The following is a 17,144-nucleotide window of genomic DNA, read 5'->3' as shown; positions in this document are numbered from 1 at the left end:
TCACACCCAGATGTTAAACAGCCACAACAACTGATTTTTTCTTTTTTTCCCTCTTTGTTATGGCCCCATTTTGAGACAAAACCTCTGGCATGATGACACCAACACAGCTGCTTTGAAATGAGGGTGATGAAGATAAAGACAAGAAGAGAATGAAAGATGTTGCAGGATTGTCATTGTTATTGACAGCAGAGCACCAATAAGAGCTGATGAGGCAAACCTAAAAAGTAATCTTTGTGAAGTATATAAAGCTTTGTGTGTTGGCTCTTTTTGTGTTTGATTAAAAACAAGTCTGCTATTACTCAATAATCCCAGAATGACAAATTATTTTTTAATATTCAGGATACTTTGAAACACATATTAGGGTTAGCTACTTTTTAAATTTGTGTAAATTAAACAGTTTAAACAGGGATAAATGATTTACAGTCCATAAAAAGCGCTAAGTTAGTTGAATAGTCCAGGTTGTGTTGAAATGTATCCTGTCTGATCATTCTTAAGATCTTGATGTACACTTGTAGGTAATTAAAATTAATCATTAAAAATAAAGACGTGTGTCTCATCAGATAGAGTTAAACCAGGTATCAAAGCCAGCGACATCCTGCTGGCTACATCTACCTTCTACATAGCGTATGGTGAGGTCAAGAGAGACGTTCTCTCCCTTCTTCTGCCTAGTCGTCTCAAATAATCGACACCTTCACTCCACTCTGTGCTACAATTTCTTACTGAACAGGTGAGCCCCGTCTGAAGAGCCTCTTAGTGACCCCACCGCTTCTATCACATCATCCTTTGCTCACACTGAGGTGTATAACGGGGGCACAAGAGAGCAGAACGAGCTTAAATCCCAGTGAAGATGTTTTTGGCCTTGATCACCAAGCCCATCGATCCCTGGCTGATTCCCACTCAGATACGTCTTATTTTATTAGTGGCTTCGGCCTTCTGCCGCCCCATTCCGCTGTGATCAATACCAGCATGGGGATGGCCCTTATTTTTCACTTTTAGTGCCTTAACGCTGTTTAACCGTGTCACCTGATAAACGACAGGCCTTCCCCAAACACTGATTTCCTATTGATTTCTCCCTCATTCAGCCATCCCTTCCTTCGTCACTCTCCTATTGTTTTTATCTTCAGTTATCTTCTCCCCCCAACCTCCGTACCTTTAGCTGAAACTGGTCAGCTAACCACCTTTAGACTATTTCAGCCACAGAAACCCATTTTGTTAAGAGTTAGCTGAGGTTCAAGAAGGTGGATCATCTCCTTTAGAGAGTTTGTAAAAGCGTACGTCATTATATCATTATGTAAGATCACAGTCATTTCAAACCATTTCTATGTGGTGCTGAAAGGTAGGTTTGTGTTTCTCATTTTACATCATTACCCACCAAACGGCCCACACACAAACAGTGGTAGAGGTCTATCTGTGTGCATGCAAGCATTAACCATGCAGGATACAGTGAGCACCATGCAACAGATGCTAAGACAACCTGGAGGGAGACAGCTCCATCCATCATCCACTGAAGTCCTGATGATCGAAGCAGGGCTTGGACGATGGAGGAGAAATCTCTGGGAGTTCCAGCAGGGCAACATAAAATCCACTTACTGGGTTTCTATTGGCTATAACTCTATAAACAGATTACATGTGTGTACAGCAGAAGGTGAAATTAATTCAGAAACAAATGAACAGCACTGATGAACAAACAAGATAAAATGAAATAAACTGCACCTGAATACTGGAGGAGACATATTATAAAAATGGAGGACTGACCCACAATCTGGCTGTCCGACCTCTATCGCCCTCTCTCTTCTCACACTGTACATTATTTATGCAAAATTAAACCTGCTCCTATTCCTGCTTAGTCTGGCTTATCCACTCAGTTACCTCTTTATTGATCTCTCATCTAAGGCACTTCTGTAAATCCAGTCCATTCCTTCCAGCCTTGCTGCCATTAATGCCATTAAATATGGGTCTCTTATCACCAGATACTTTGACGATATCCAGCTTGTTGTCCCCAGATTATAATTCTGGGTTCATTTTCTAATTCAAAGGATAATAAAAATAATCTTATCTTAGTAAAACTATGTTTATTTAAAGTTTGTGTCCTGTAAAAACACATTCTTGTGATTACCTGAGTTGTTTACTACTTTACACATTTACAAACTGTTCCTTATAACAAAAGAGAAATGAGCTGATGTTGGTTGGACTTACAAACATAATGACTTTTTGAAAATTACAAAATTCATGTTACTCAAACAGGGTTGGATATGTGATCACAGGTTTTGGATACACAATCATTAGATACACAAACAGGATGAATGATCTCTTTATTATTCAAGGTGATATTTAAAATGCAATAAACGGTGCAAGCAGAACACCAGCAATTTGGTAACATCATGAACTTAAAATAAATGTGTAGAAGTTGGATGCCAACCACACCGTGCACAGCTTTGAAGAGAAGGTGAAAACAGGTAGGAGGTGCAAAAGTGGCATTTTGGTGCAAAATGTGTCTTGGACTTTAACCAGAAGCTAATCCCCATCTCACATTAATCTGCAGGTGCTTTGGTGATTTCTAACAAAATAAATCCATCCATTTTCTTCAGCTTATCCAATTCAAGGTCCCAGAGCCACTTGAGCCTCTCCCAGCTGCCCACAGGGCAAGAGGCAGGGTAGACCCTGTCCAGGTCGCTATCCTGTCACAGGGCCAACACAGAGAGACAGACAACCGGTCACACTCACACTTATGGCCAATTCAGGATAACCAAAACCCACAAACTGCATATTTTTGGACTGTGGGACATAGACACAGGGAAAACATGCAAACTCCACATAGAAAGGCCCCGGCCAGGTAATGGATTACATTCAGGACTTTCTAGCTGGGAAAAAACAGTGCTAAACCCCAGTGCCAAATTAAATACTCAGACAAAATACCTAGCAATGACAGAATAATGCAAAATAATCCATTTCAATTCATCATTTCCCAGCCAGGACATGTCCTTCAATTAATACGACAAAATAAAATATTTAGTGTGTTTAAACATGTGCATCAGTAAAACAGTTTGCAGTGGACTAAAAATAATACATAATGAATAGTAAAGGCATAGCTGCTTTGAATTATGTAAAAGGCTTCTCCTTTAGTTCATTAATCCTTCCTTCTTGGCGATCCCTACACCATATGGACCAAAGTATCCATCTCTTATTCTTTGAATTCAGGCATTTTCAGTCCTATTGCCACACATGTATAAAATCAAGCATTTAGCCATGTATTTTGTTCCAAAGATTTTATGGAATTCGACATTGTAGTGTAACTGGATGTCACAGTTGCAACACGCACATTTGTGAAATTTCTTCTGTCCTAGATATTCCATGATCCATGTTGCATTATTGCAAAGTACAAGTGTTTTAAAAACACAGCAGCTCAGCCACAAATCACATAAAATTACAAAAGCAACCAGGTAACCAAGTGCTGGTGTATATGATGTGAAAATTCACCAAAGACCTGCTGACTCTATGACTACAGAGCTCCAAACCTCCTCAGTATTAACATCAGCATAAAAATTGTGTGCCGGGAGTTTCATGCTTCATGTTTCCATGGCTGAGCAGCTCCTGTAATGTGTCTGTCCCAGTACTTTTCTTGATGCAGAGTATAGTGTTAAATCTGCATCCTCTGATTTGAGAAGTGCAGTGCCATAATTAACTATTACCCACTGTGTTTTATCTCACAGTGGACAGTCATGTGCAAATACCACATAAATCAGACCAGATGATGCTGAAAAACTTTCTGATGAGTTGTTGTTGTGTCGCTTTGTACTTTCCAGGCAATTTCCAAGGAGATGCTTCTTATCGTTTGTTGAACTATCACGATGCCTCATATTCAACTTCATGAGCCAAAAAAAACAGGTGTGCTTGAAAACATCCAGAGAGTGCGTGTGCTCGGGAAATACTGCTTTGGGTGTGTTTGTGCCTTTAAATTAGGGCTATATTTGCTTTGGAATTGATTATGCATAACATAAAATTAACTATTTAATTTGAAACTTTGCTGTTACCATTACAAGCTAAAGAAATGTTCAAAGTCAAATGTTGCACTTTAAAAAAAATTGGTGCCATTTCACATGCATGTATGAAGTTTGAATAAGTAAACTTACAGCATCTGTTAAGGTGTCTGCTAACATCACCTGGCATCTTTCATTAGTTCCCTCCACCTTTTCACAGAAGGTTAAGTGATAAACTGGCATTTATAGCATGGCCTGCCAAGTAACACGGGTTACAGAGCACACTGAGAAACTGACCGTGAAGTAATAACAAGCGAGCGTAGGCAAGAGATTTTCTATTAACACAAGGGGAGATGAGTTAAAAGGGTTGCTGGCTATGTGAAGACCAGTTTCTTCAACAAAACTGCCCCGCTTTAACAGCCTCCCCCCACCCCTACAGTACCACTGTGCAAACTTATCAGACTACAGCCATGAAGGAGCTTGAGCACCAGCTAGTGGTAAAGCCGTTTCACTGCCAAGACAGTCCTCACCAAACACATTAATCATGACCAGGGGAGTGTAAAATTCAATCGGCTCCTTCCATCCATTTCATGTGAAGCAGACTGAAGGCCGGCCTTGTAGTGCCTGAGAAAGGAAGGATGAAAAAAGGAGGAAAAAAGAAAAAGGAGCTCCCTGCACTTCATCAGAACCCCTACTTCATAACAAATGGAGTGTCTCTCTGGCGGAGGAGTGCCATCAGAAACACGCGTTCTCTCTATCCATTTAATTCCGGCAGTGGAGGAAGGGTCAGGGAGGGAGCAGCGGGTGCGTGTTCTGCTCTCCGCTCGCCGCTTCGCCAGTCACACAGTAAACTACCTTTTAGGAATTGTTTCTCAATAAGAAATGATCAGTCCATTTATCTGCACCAGGCGGGCCTGTCTCCTCACCCAGACCTCCAATATTTTTCGTTTGACCTGATCAGGGCTATAAACTAGACCGAGACACTTTCAATTTGTCACCCGAGGAGGCCTCTGCAAGTCCCACGCTACTGATTGCATCCTCCCTCCCAAATGTAAAAATTCCTCCTGTGCTTGAAGGCTTCTTTTTTTCGCCCATGCATACAGCTGCTTGGAAATAAAGCCTCTGATGCTATAAAAAATATTCAGAGAGATAATCGCATACATATATCCCAGAACATGTTATTTCTTCTAATGAATATGGTCCGATAAAATAGGTGCTAGTAGTTTAACAGATTATTCTTCAAGATTTTGCACGTGACTGCAAAAATTCCTATCTCTCTGCACGAGTACGCTAATTACCATCTTATGTTGCACTCTTTTTAAATGCAACAACTATAGAAGCGTTCCCTTTTTTAAATAGCCTTATTATCAAGGTAATGACAGCAGTGAGCATCAACCTCTAAGCAGATTAAACTTTTTAACTGTGTAAGTATCATGAAATTGTTAATGTTTAAGAACATTTACTGAGAAAAATTTTAACGGACTCAAATAACAAACAATTTTTGGTCAAGCCACACAGTAAATAGGTAAAATAGTAACATCATCACATTTCTAATCATAAACCTAATCTTAGTACACCGCGAACCCCTCTGACAAACAAAATCTTGCAAAAACTGTAAAAAAGCACTCATTACCAATTAAGTGGGGAAATATTAACCACAATGTTTTCTTTCAAAACACGTCTAAACTTTGAACAGGGGGTAATTACAAGTCACACATGGCTTGCTTTCCCATCAAGCGCTTTAAAACAGTTAAACATTCTTTGAATTGGATGGAACATGTCAATGATTTTTTGACAGTGCTGAAATATGGCGAGGAACGCTCAACCACATACACACAACCTGTTCAAAACTGCTGCCTCGTCCGAGTCACATGCATGCTATTAATCACTGATACCTCCGGCTGTCAGCTAACATGTATGTGGTTATACAACACTAATGGGCAACTGAGTGGAACTGAAAAACACGTGTAGTAATGTAGCCTTTCATCTCTTACTTGTTTTTTGTCCTCCACGAAGATGTCAGGTTGAGAAATTCATCATTCCCGTCAGTTGACAGTGAGACAGAAACACCATAGCTTAATGCGCCGTACCACCGAAGATCCTTAAAACAAAGAGCACACCAAATGCATAAGGGGCATCAGCAGTGCCTTTGTGACAATGCGACTGAGCAAACTATGTTATAGGTGCATTGCATTGCAGTGCATTTAGTGTTTTATAAGACACTCAAATGACCACATAACCTGGCATCACTAGATAACAACAGAAATGGCTATGAAAGAGCACAGGTGGGTTAATGTTGGCTCTTATACTAGGGATTTTAAACTTACAATGTAAAGTGGCTTGAAATGACTGTTGTTGTGCACTGGCGTTATATAACTAAGGTAAAATTGATCCATTTATAGACTGAGAAAGTATTCACTTTAAAAAGACATGTGCAGTGTAAATGCTGGCCATCTCTGTGGAAAGACTGAGACATTATATGCATTATTTGAAATTCTCATTTATCCCTATTTTAAAGGACTCACCTGTACTCGCAGCCTTAAGATGGGGAGGAAATCATCTATTTCCTTCCACTGGGAGACTCACCTGCCTACTAAGAACATACAGAAAAAAATTAAATTAGAAATTAAATAATAATTTACAAAAACAAAACTCAGCTCATTATTTTTGCTTCTGGCCCAATTTAAAATATTGTCTTGTTGTGATTATCTACACCATGGAAAGATATGTGTCTGCACCAACCCCCCCCCCCTCTTTAGGCTGGCACTGGCTGCTACAGCAAGTATGTAAGCTTTCTTCCTTGTTTTCATTTCTACTGTAAACTCCAACTCTTTCTCAGCATGCTTCATTTTGTTATCAAACCACAACCACCTGCATTAACTAATAATAAATGTGCAGCACAGGTTAGCCTCAAGACTTTAAGCAAAAAATCAGGCTTTCAACCCTAACCGAACTCACAGAAAGGTAAAAAAGAAAAGAAACTTTTACTCCTTAGGCCTGTAATTTTTGGACTCTTGTTATTGTTTGTTTAATTAGGACCCCTTCATAAAGTTTACCTGGCACAAGCTACCGCCTGAAAGTTAACATTATCGTCTCCTCTTAAATCCGTCAGTTAACATCAGCAGCATCAGACTAAAAGCATCACTTTAGGTAAGCATTGCCATAAATCTAGCCAGCTACATTACTAGCTAACAGCTTAAAAGCAAAATAGTTCAATGAGACATAAAGCGTCCTTGCTGTACACAACATCTTAACTTTATACCTTGTCTGTGTTGGGGCACAGTCTGGGGAAGCACTCAGTAGATATTCAGTAGATAATTGATGCAGTGAGTTTGGTAGAAATGCACGTAAAGATGGCGTCTGCTGCTCAGCCTGCATGTCAGGTGTGTGCCGTACACTGAAGCACCTGTAAAACGCTCACCTGCCATTCAGCTAGCCTTTGTATGCTAGACCTGGCTACCATCTTAAACCTATATCCCTCTTGTTCCAAGTAGCTTTCAAAAGACATACAATTATTGGTGTTAGAAGTTTGTTCTTCAAATAATTCACATTATTTGAACCCCTGGACCTTTCCACCCTCACTAGGAACTCCAAAGAGTTGTGTTATTTTTGTTTGATTGGTTTGTTGTTTGTGTGTATTGTAAAATTCTGTATGCAACACATATATCAGAAAATAAGGTTGCGACATGCTGTTTTGATGGTTTTGTAGTATCTAGTAACATGTGGCCCAAAGAGCATTTGCTGCACACTCCTAGAAGTTGGAGGAAAGCTTAAAGAAAAAAAGCCTTTTTAAAAATAAAAAAAAATAAAAAAAAAAATAAAGCAAACAGAAAAGTCTCAGTTAAACAAAACTTACATCTGTGCCAAATGCGCTTAAATATACTCATGCAGTGTCTACATTTCCGACTGTGTACACAGATTACTGCAGCTAGGGCCCAGGCGCTCATCAGACCGCATCTCCAAATGATCCACAAAGCAAGTTGTCACAGCAAAAGCAGCCACTTACAGCACACGCACTTACCACAAGCGGAACAAATATACATACAGACACTGATAAATGCCGCTGCACTTACTGATGAGCTTCTGAATAATTGTGCCTCAGCGGCACTGTTTGCGGTGCAATGGTGACACCCCCCGGCGGACACATGTACTGCAAGAACACCAGTTAACCTTTTAAAGCCTGAAACATTAAATAATTTATAAAATTCAACTTTTCTGAAAATAGTATTTATTGAAACTTCTGTTGAAATTTAAAAGTCTATATAAAGACATTAATTTACATATATGCTACATCAGGCTATTTTGGGGTGATTTATTCCTTATAAATTTAACGTGACATTTATTTTGGTTTTTCGGGAAGGGACAAAAAAAACCCAATAAGCTGATGATGTAAAAGTCTCAAAAAAATTATATATCAAATATAATGCACTTGGCTTTAAAGAGTTAAGTGAGCACAGCAAATGACACTCAGCACTTAAGTGTATGACAGTAAGGCTTTATTTGATGATGGGAGGAAGACATGGCAGGTGGCAGGTTGTATCTCAGAGGTAAGCTGTTACACGGGTCTACAGATTACTGCTTTGGCTGCATACATACTCAGTGTCTGCACAAAATGAGAGAGAACAAGTCACCTCGAATATTTTCATCTGCAACAAGTCTACGAGGTGATCTTAAATGTACAGGTCTACATCAGAGCACAACTTAGCATGCAGAGATACTTTTAATCGTAGTCATCTAATTTGAATTTGTTTGCCTACCTACTGTTTGGTGTTTTGTTTTGTTTGCATCTACAGTTATAACCTAAAAAAAAAAAAAGAAGAAAAAACAGGCATGCAGATGTAAAATTTGGTGGCAGGAGTAACTGTACTGGTTTGATCCCAGCAGAGTATAATATCAAAACCTTTATTATACAGCTCACTGAAGCTTTCAGGGCCAAACACCTCTGAAGGAAAACAAAAAGACAAACTCGTGAATCCATACATGTGGAATGTAAAAACCCTTTTACTAAACAGCTGCTTAGACAATACTGATGGACACAAAAACAAACAGACTTGTTAAAACTATGAAACCATAAGAAGTAGTCAGATGTTTGCTACAGTGTCTTTTGAGGCTTTAGATGCACTTTACGTCATCACAGGAACAAATGGCACTTCATTTGTTTTAGTTTCACAGCTTTTTGTTTACAATGTTTGGGTGTAATTTTCCCCCCTTACATCTACAATTACATTTCAAAATGAAATGCAAAACACACTGTCAAAATAAACTGGCACAAAGTGGTGACAAGGCCACTATGTCTGAGCTATACTGTAGTCGAGCGGTAAGAGTGTAAAACGAGGATCCAAAAGTAATGCTATCCCTTCACAGTATCATTATTGGAGGATCTCAGGTTGACTGAACAAAACCATGAGTTTTGGTATGCTGTAGATGCGTTGGAAATATATACCACTACATTCTGTATGAAGGAAAAGAAATTTATAAGACATCAAAATTAAATCTGAGGTTAAGTAAACTAATTTAAACATAAAAGGCACCCAGTTTATGGGGAAAGCAAAATAACTACAAACAAACAAAAACATGCTCTTAAAGGGCGCGTCCTCACAGACCAGGGTCTTCTATCATCCATCGGAAACAGGAAACAAAATATAGCACTTTTTTAAAAAAAATGCAGCCTGGGACCAGGTGTGGACAGGCCTGTGGCACCGAAGCCCTTCCCTGGACCTGAGCCTGCTATGATTATATATACACACATATATGAATGAACTACATGACCGTCCCAGAATGGACACTGGGTCAGGCACAGCCTAGACTCATTTCACATTCATTAGCATTTACTCTCATAGACTGGATATAAACTACAGCACAGCCAAAACTGAGACACACTCAGATGGAGCAAGTTCGAAATGTTTACATCAACATTTAAATTATACCGCTTAATCCCAGTGTAGCATGGCCACATAGTGTAGATGGGGTTGTGCAGGTGGACAATAAATATACATATATATATATTACATCTTTATATACAGTGAAATGGAGAAGGGGCACAGTGGTAAATTATTCTTCCTCTTTTATCGTGGTGAAGTGATGAGGAGATTTAGAGGACCCTGGATCTCTTGCTGGCCAGCGAGCCATGCTAAAAGACACAAAAATAATAATAATAATAATAATAATAATAATAATAATAATAATTAAAAAAAAAAAAAAAAATACAGAAGCTGTGAGCTTGTTCACAGACTGTCTCCATACAACCCCAAATTCCAAATAAGTTGTTAAACTACGTAAAATGTAAATAAAAACAAAATGCAGTGATTTTCACATCTTTCTTCAAATCAGATGGAACGTAGAAATAAAAAAAGAGAAAAAAAAAGGGTTGTTTTGAATGTCATAGCACCAACATGTCTGAGAAAAGTTAGAAAGAGCCCACATTTACCACTGCGTGGCATCCCCTCTGCTTTTAACAGTAGTATGTAACCATCTATGAGCTGAGGAGACCAGCTGCTGGACTTTGGACATTGGATGGATTGTTGAGTAATATGATTGTCATAGGGGAGTCATATGATTGTTGGGTTGTAGGATCTATCTTATAATATAAACCGCCTGTTGTTGTGATTTGGCGCTGTACAAATAAAATTGAATAGAACTGAATTGAATAGAAGTCACTTAAATGAGAGACTAAATGTTTCTCCCACTGAAAATGCTACGTCAAGATTAACAGTGTTAATCTTCTGTGTTCTACAGAATCGTTTGTACTATGGATGATGATGAATCGAATTATTTGCAATTTTATGTTGAAGACCATTATTCTGAAACTCTACAATCTGTAGGCGCAGTCCCAGTTCACCTAAATAGACGCAAAATATTCCACCAGCCATTTCTTTTCAATACCCCCTTACTTTTCCAGCTTTTTGTTACCCCATCCCAGTTTTTTGAGACACGTTACTGCCAACAAATTCAAAATGAGCCGCTGTTTAAACATTTGATATTTCCTATGTTCTATTGTGAATAAAATATGGGTTTGCGAGATTTGCGCATCATTTTTATTTACATTTTTACACAGCATCACAACTCTTTTGGAACTGAGATTGAAAACAAAACACAATTATTGCACAATATATATTTGAGATTAATAACAAATAATAAGCTGGAGTAAGTCAGTTTTAATTGTTTGACATACCTTGGCTTGCTTGTAAAAGTGAGGGGCCAACTCAACCAGCCAAGAGGACTCAACAGCAGTCACGTCACGCATGTAGTATTTTGATGTCTGCACCACTTCATTGAAGACAACCCTGAAAGAATTCAACACAGAAATGTTTACAGCATGTTTCTCTCAAACACATCCAAATAAAAGATGCTTTTAGAAACAGTTAAGCATTTCAGTTCTCTGCAAAGCCTTAAGATCATTACTGACACTTCAGCAGCTCAAAGAATGAACACTGACCACTTTGGAGGTTTCTCTCCGTACAGCACAGAGTTTGGGTGGATGTGAAGCTCACGATCATCTCGTAAAGTCCTGGCAAAGGAAAAAGAATGACGGAGTGCACCAAGTGGTTTTTGTAAAAAACAAAACAAAACATGAAAACTGTTAAAACCCCTCTGGTGGGAAAACTGAGACATCTAATAAAGTGACAGACGTTTGTCCTTACCGGTAGGAACCAGAATGGTGAATGCGAGCTGCATTAGCAAAAAATCCAGAGACAATGCACTTCAAGATCACATCTGGATCACCTGTGCGAGACACACATCAAGAAGATTAAAGTGAAACAGCTTAAAAACAGGAGACTTTGTGCCTAGCAAGTCAGAATGTGTCTTGGACTGAATGCGTGTACTCGGCTGGTACAAGCCCAGAAAGAACATGCGTACCTTCACTGGAAGTTCGCGGCACTTTAAACTTATTCATGAGGCGCCGGAGCTGCTCTCGTACAGTCACAGCTCGCAGCAGACCCTTGTAGTTAAGAAAATGCTCCTGACACCACTGGGAGCTCTTCTGGTGCTGTCGGAAAGAAGTAAAAACACAAGGTCAGAGTTGACTTTACTACAGGCTTTGGCAAAGTTCATGGTCACAGTCTGAGGAATGTGCATACGTGTGCTCACAACTATACCTTAATGAATGCTTCATACACATTCAGCATGGTGAGGTGGTCTCCTTCTGCAACTGCAAATTTCCTGTGCTCGCGGGCCTGCAGGCAGAGATAGCAAAAAATAAATAAATAAATAGGATAATTGTTATGCTGACTTAGCATTTCTGCTAAAAATACAACATGCTCCGTCTGAGGGCCGGTTTCCACTTACAGCAGCTTTCTTCTGATTGGGTGGCACGACAAATATATTCTGAATCTGCATCATTGCTGCTATGGTAACAATCTCTTTGGAGCACCCAAAGTTTCCCGACTCTAGGAGCATCTTAGCAAACATGGGGCTGAGGGGAAACTCTGCCATCCGCACACCCATGGGATCAGTCAAACGGCCGTAATGATCCAAACCTGCCAAGAGACACAAAATTAGCGACGAGTCTGCATTTTGCACGAGGATATTTTACCTCGAAGAAGCTTGTGAGTGCAGGATTTTGAAAGCTAGTCCTATAGTTGAAGGACAAACTTTGCTTTTCCACTATTTCACATAATTTTTAAGGACCTTGTTTCTTACCTCCCAGAGCGTAGAGAAGCTCCAGTGCCTGAACCATAGTCTGAGCTGGAGGAGGCTAATAAATCATAATAAAAATAAAGGCAATTTTAAGCACAATATTTACTCTAAAAGACACAATGGAGTGGTAATTAGCACTCTTAGGAGGCCATGACATCTTTAAAAACACAAACTGCATTCATTTTATAGTTGCTATGCACATTTTTGGCACATTTCTCTTTCTAATAAAAATATAAACTACGATTCCTTTCACAGTGGGTGAACACATCACAGCTACTCTGTGGATGCAAAGCGAGCCACTCACAGAGAGAAAGCTGAACCGCAGCACGTTGTCAATGCCCAACGCTTTGAGCTGCAGGATGACAGGGGCCAAATTGGAGCGCTGCATCTCTGGCACAGTGGAAGCCGGCAGTTTCTCAAAGTCCTCCTCTGACAAAGGAACAGCAGCGATAAAGTGGACAGGGAGAGGACAGGGAGACATGCAGAAAAGAAAAGACAGGGAAAGCGAGTTATAATGAACAAAAATGTAAATAAAAATATGTTCATTGCATGTATCATATGGCTGGAGGTTCACACATACCCGTGTACAGTCGAAAGCATTTCCCAGGTCGGTTGCGTCCAGCTCTCCCCGCCCTCTGACTGGCTGAAGCCTTGGAGATGGGCGTGACCACCAGCGATTCAATGGCAGTGCGAGGATTATAGGCTCGCAGCTTCACAAACGCACAGTCAATGACAAATACAATTCCATTTATAGTGATGGAGGTCTCAGCTATATTAGTGGCCACCACAACCTGGAAGAAAAATGAAATGATATTGTGTTAATAAAGGTTTATTTGCTTGCTGGCTCATATGTCACCAGTCTGGACCATTTCTATCATTACAAGAAATTCATCATAACAGTAAAAGATTGTTAATATATGCCAAAAATGGCAGTTATTTCATCCATTAACTAAAAATGTTGATATGATTATCCAGCTACATTTTTGGCTTGACTTGCATCTTGGATTGTCCATATAAACACACAAAAACAAGATTTTTACCTTGCGAACAGAAGAGGGCACCCGCTCAAAGACCTTCATCTGATCGGCGTAAGGAAGACCAGAATACATGGGCAAAATTCTCAGGTGCTTCTTCATGCCGTACCGTGACAGAGTCCTGGCCTGATCCTGCAGCAGGGACACCACCTTCTCCACCTCCTCCTAAGGTGGAAAAGAAAACAATCGAAACCATTAAGAAACCTGGTATATGGGATGATTTGGTTTTTACTGTTTTCAGACTGATGTCGAATAAAAGCTAGGTCAGTAAATTATTTGGATCCTAACCTGCCCAGTGAGAAAAGCCAGGACATCTCCATCATCCTCAGTCTCGTGAATCTTGAGCACAGTCTCCACCGTAGCTTTCACATAATCTGGGACAGGACTGAAAGCAAACCAAACATACCTCAGGAAAAAAAACAACAACAACAAAAAGGAATATGCAAAAATAACAGACTATTTGCTCAGTTTGGATTCTGTGTGTTGCCTACCTGACGGTGTAGAAGATATCCACCGGGTAAGAGCGTCCCTCTACTGTCAGAATTCCACAGGTGTCTTTGCCTGGATCGCCGGACTCATTCAGGTTGAAGAAGTCATGGAATTTCTTCACATAATGTTCATATTTCAATTAATAAAATGGACATTAATAAAGCATTTTTAACCACTAGTTGAACTGTTTCATGTTTGAATTGAGGCATTATAATTGCATTAACATTAAAGAAGCCAACAACACTGCTTCCACAGCTGGCAGGCTTGGCAAAGATTTAACACATTAAACATTTAAAACTGAATTTAATGTGTAATTCACTTTAACCAAACCAAAGAAACAGTTGTTGCCCTCACTCTGACATTTGAGAAAGTTCACAACTTCCAGCGGCGTTTAGCTGAAAAACATGGCACGTGTAGATAAAAGCCTTTTTAAACTGAACGTACAGAACACATCTGATATGACATTTTAGCTGACTCGGGTAATGCTTAGCACAATCGTGGCCTGATTGTGTCTTTCTATCATCGGGGTATCGCAGATGTCAGTACAACGTGATCTGACCTGACGTCAGCTTTCCCTCTGTCGGTCTTTTGTTTATCTTTTCTGTCTAATCAAGCATATCTGCTCATCTTAATGATTCAGTCACCTTGGCATCAAGAGTGGCAGAGGCCACAATCAGCCTCAGGTCTCGTCGCTTCTTCTGAATCTGCCGAAAAATCGGAGAGAAACGGATGAAAGTCAGAGGAATGAGCCACAACTTTCTCTCCTACTTAAACAGCTGTAAATTCATGAGGGACATTAACGTAAAATTTAGATTCATTTCAGCGGGCATTACCTTCTTTAGCAGACCAATCGCTATGTCTGTATAGAGGGTCCTCTCGTGCGCCTCGTCTAGCATCAACACACTTTGGGTGAGGGTACAATGAAGAACATTAGTTGCAAAAAAGTAAACATTAATTAATACTTTATAACAAAAACAACTTTACATGTAAGAGTTAGGATTTTTAGCAGATATCTCAGTGTGAAGATCACAGGCCAGCATCATGACAGCTCTGTGTCCTGGTTTTGTACATGCGGCCTCCCTAGTAACGTAAAGGGACTGCTTAATGGCTCTATTGCAGTCATGTACCTGTACTTTTTCAGAAGAGGATCAGACATCATCTCTCGCACCAGCATGCCATCTGTTAGAAACTGAAGCACACAGGTGCAGTTAAGCACTGAAGGACATTTACAGAAAGATTCAATGAAATTTCTGCCAATGGGTTACAAAGATCCAGTAATCATAGCCACACACTTTCTTGAAAACAAGGTTTCTTATCTTTAGATTATGAGATATTTTTCCCCAAATAATGACATATTAGTGTTAGGACTGCCCCTCAAATATCAGTATTGCTGAGGCTGATCCCCAATTAGCCTCTTAAAATATTGATGATAAGTCCAAGTTGGTTTTCTCAAAAAACCTCTAAAACCTTTTTCCCCCCACACACAAACAGAACTGGGCTTTCCTACAACCACACATGTAAAACGCTTATCGCTAAGGCCACAAACACGTCTGACAAGCAAATACCTTGATCCTCGTAGCGTGGGGATCAGAACAGTCATCGAATCTAATAGTGTAGCCCACCTCATGGCCCAGCAGGGCCCCTCTCTCCTCTGCCACACGGTTAGCTACCTATCAGCAGGAAACAAAGAGGGGCGAAAATACAGAGTTTAAGGAATGTGTGTGACCTTCGGTGTGAGCTGAACTGCTGTGAAGGGAATGACATTGGCAAACAGTGAAGGAGCCGCGCAATAGGAGGAGATCAGTGGGGTTCTTACAGAGATAGCAGCCACACGTCGAGGCTGTGTCACTCCAATCACCTTCCCCTCCGCTGCCCAGCCAGCCTCCAGCAGGTACTGACAAAAATCACATGAAAAAAGAGAAGGTAGATCCAAAAAAGGAGGGAAGTACAAAGCATGAAAAGTGGACTGTGCATAAATTACATTCTAGCTGATGTGGTCCAAACACTTGCTTTCAAAAGAGGCTACTAAGCACCAAAAAACAAGGTCATGTTAAACCGCTGTGGGAGTTAATCCACATGAAAAGGTGTGAGTCACTGCGGCATGACTTTGAAGGTAACCCCCCCCCCCTTTTTTTTTTTTCCTGACTGCTATCATAAATGCAAGAAAACTGTTCTTTTTTTCTTTTTATGCCATAAATGTTGCATGGAGTAAATCACACTAACCTGAGGTATCTGTGTCGTCTTCCCACATCCAGTCTCACCGACTATGATTACAGTCTGGAAGCTCTCAACCAAGTACAAGATGTTGTTTCTATGCTGGAGGGGCAGCAGTAACGAGAAGCACTTAATGAACAATTAAACAACAAGCACAGGGGATCACAAAATAACCCTGTAAACATTAGAGCAGGTGCAAGAGCGGTTTAAAAACCTTAAAAACGGGGAGTTTCTGTCGCTGCTTCTCTATGGAGAGTGCGGTGTGGGGGTTGAAGATGATGGGGGAGCCGGTGGTCTCTGAGTTCAGCTCCCGCTCCTCTGAGATCCCCGGTGCCTCAGAGCCTGAAGCAGAGCAGATGGTGAAGGAGGAGATAAGATATTTTATTTAAACGCAGGCAGGCTGAGGAAAAAGGGATTTAGGAGGATTTGATGTGGTGCAATGAACATGTCATGGCAGAGCGATAAAAGAAAGGTTTCAGCGCACAGAAACTCCATCATGTGTGTTATTGTACCCTGCTCCACAGTGCGTGTGTCTGTTTTCTTCTGGCAGGTTATAGTTTGATTCCGCGCAGTTAAACCGAGCTGATCTGCGCCGGCTGCAGAAATCACGCAGCTGCCGTAAAAGCCGCTGCAGCCGCACCGAGACTCGCTGGTCGACGTTAGCAGCTCACGCTAACAAATACAAACCCGAACAAACCACCAACAAGCTAATCTATTCGCTTTTATTCCTACTTACCCGGCTTCCAAAATTTCATCGTGGAGAGGGGAGCCGCCATCTTGGCTTCTACGTCAC

The 17,144-nt window shown here is 40.4% G+C and overlaps 1 protein-coding gene across 1 annotated transcript; it reads right to left on the bottom strand.

The window, feature by feature from the left end:
• Positions 1 to 8,461: 8,461 nt before the first annotated feature.
• dhx35 (DEAH-box helicase 35) lies at positions 8,462 to 17,144 on the bottom strand. Its single transcript, XM_006796318.2, has 21 exons — positions 17,088 to 17,144; positions 16,566 to 16,693; positions 16,361 to 16,453; positions 15,954 to 16,031; positions 15,703 to 15,807; positions 15,265 to 15,326; positions 14,971 to 15,040; positions 14,782 to 14,841; positions 14,140 to 14,252; positions 13,937 to 14,033; positions 13,655 to 13,813; positions 13,195 to 13,405; positions 12,919 to 13,043; positions 12,618 to 12,672; positions 12,264 to 12,454; positions 12,074 to 12,151; positions 11,835 to 11,964; positions 11,618 to 11,699; positions 11,413 to 11,484; positions 11,149 to 11,260; positions 8,462 to 10,107 (listed from the first exon to the last, which is right to left on the bottom strand). Exons 1-21 carry the CDS (start codon positions 17,125 to 17,127, stop codon positions 10,069 to 10,071), a joined length of 2,100 nt encoding a protein of 699 aa, XP_006796381.1. The 5' UTR covers positions 17,128 to 17,144; the 3' UTR covers positions 8,462 to 10,068.

This window comes from Neolamprologus brichardi, chromosome 20, assembly GCF_056152115.1.
Source record: "Neolamprologus brichardi isolate AB-2024 chromosome 20, ASM5615211v1, whole genome shotgun sequence".
Lineage (NCBI taxonomy): Eukaryota > Metazoa > Chordata > Actinopteri > Cichliformes > Cichlidae > Neolamprologus > Neolamprologus brichardi.
The sequence above is the reverse complement of the archived record's forward strand: the minus strand, read 5'-3'. Positions and strand labels throughout refer to the sequence as shown.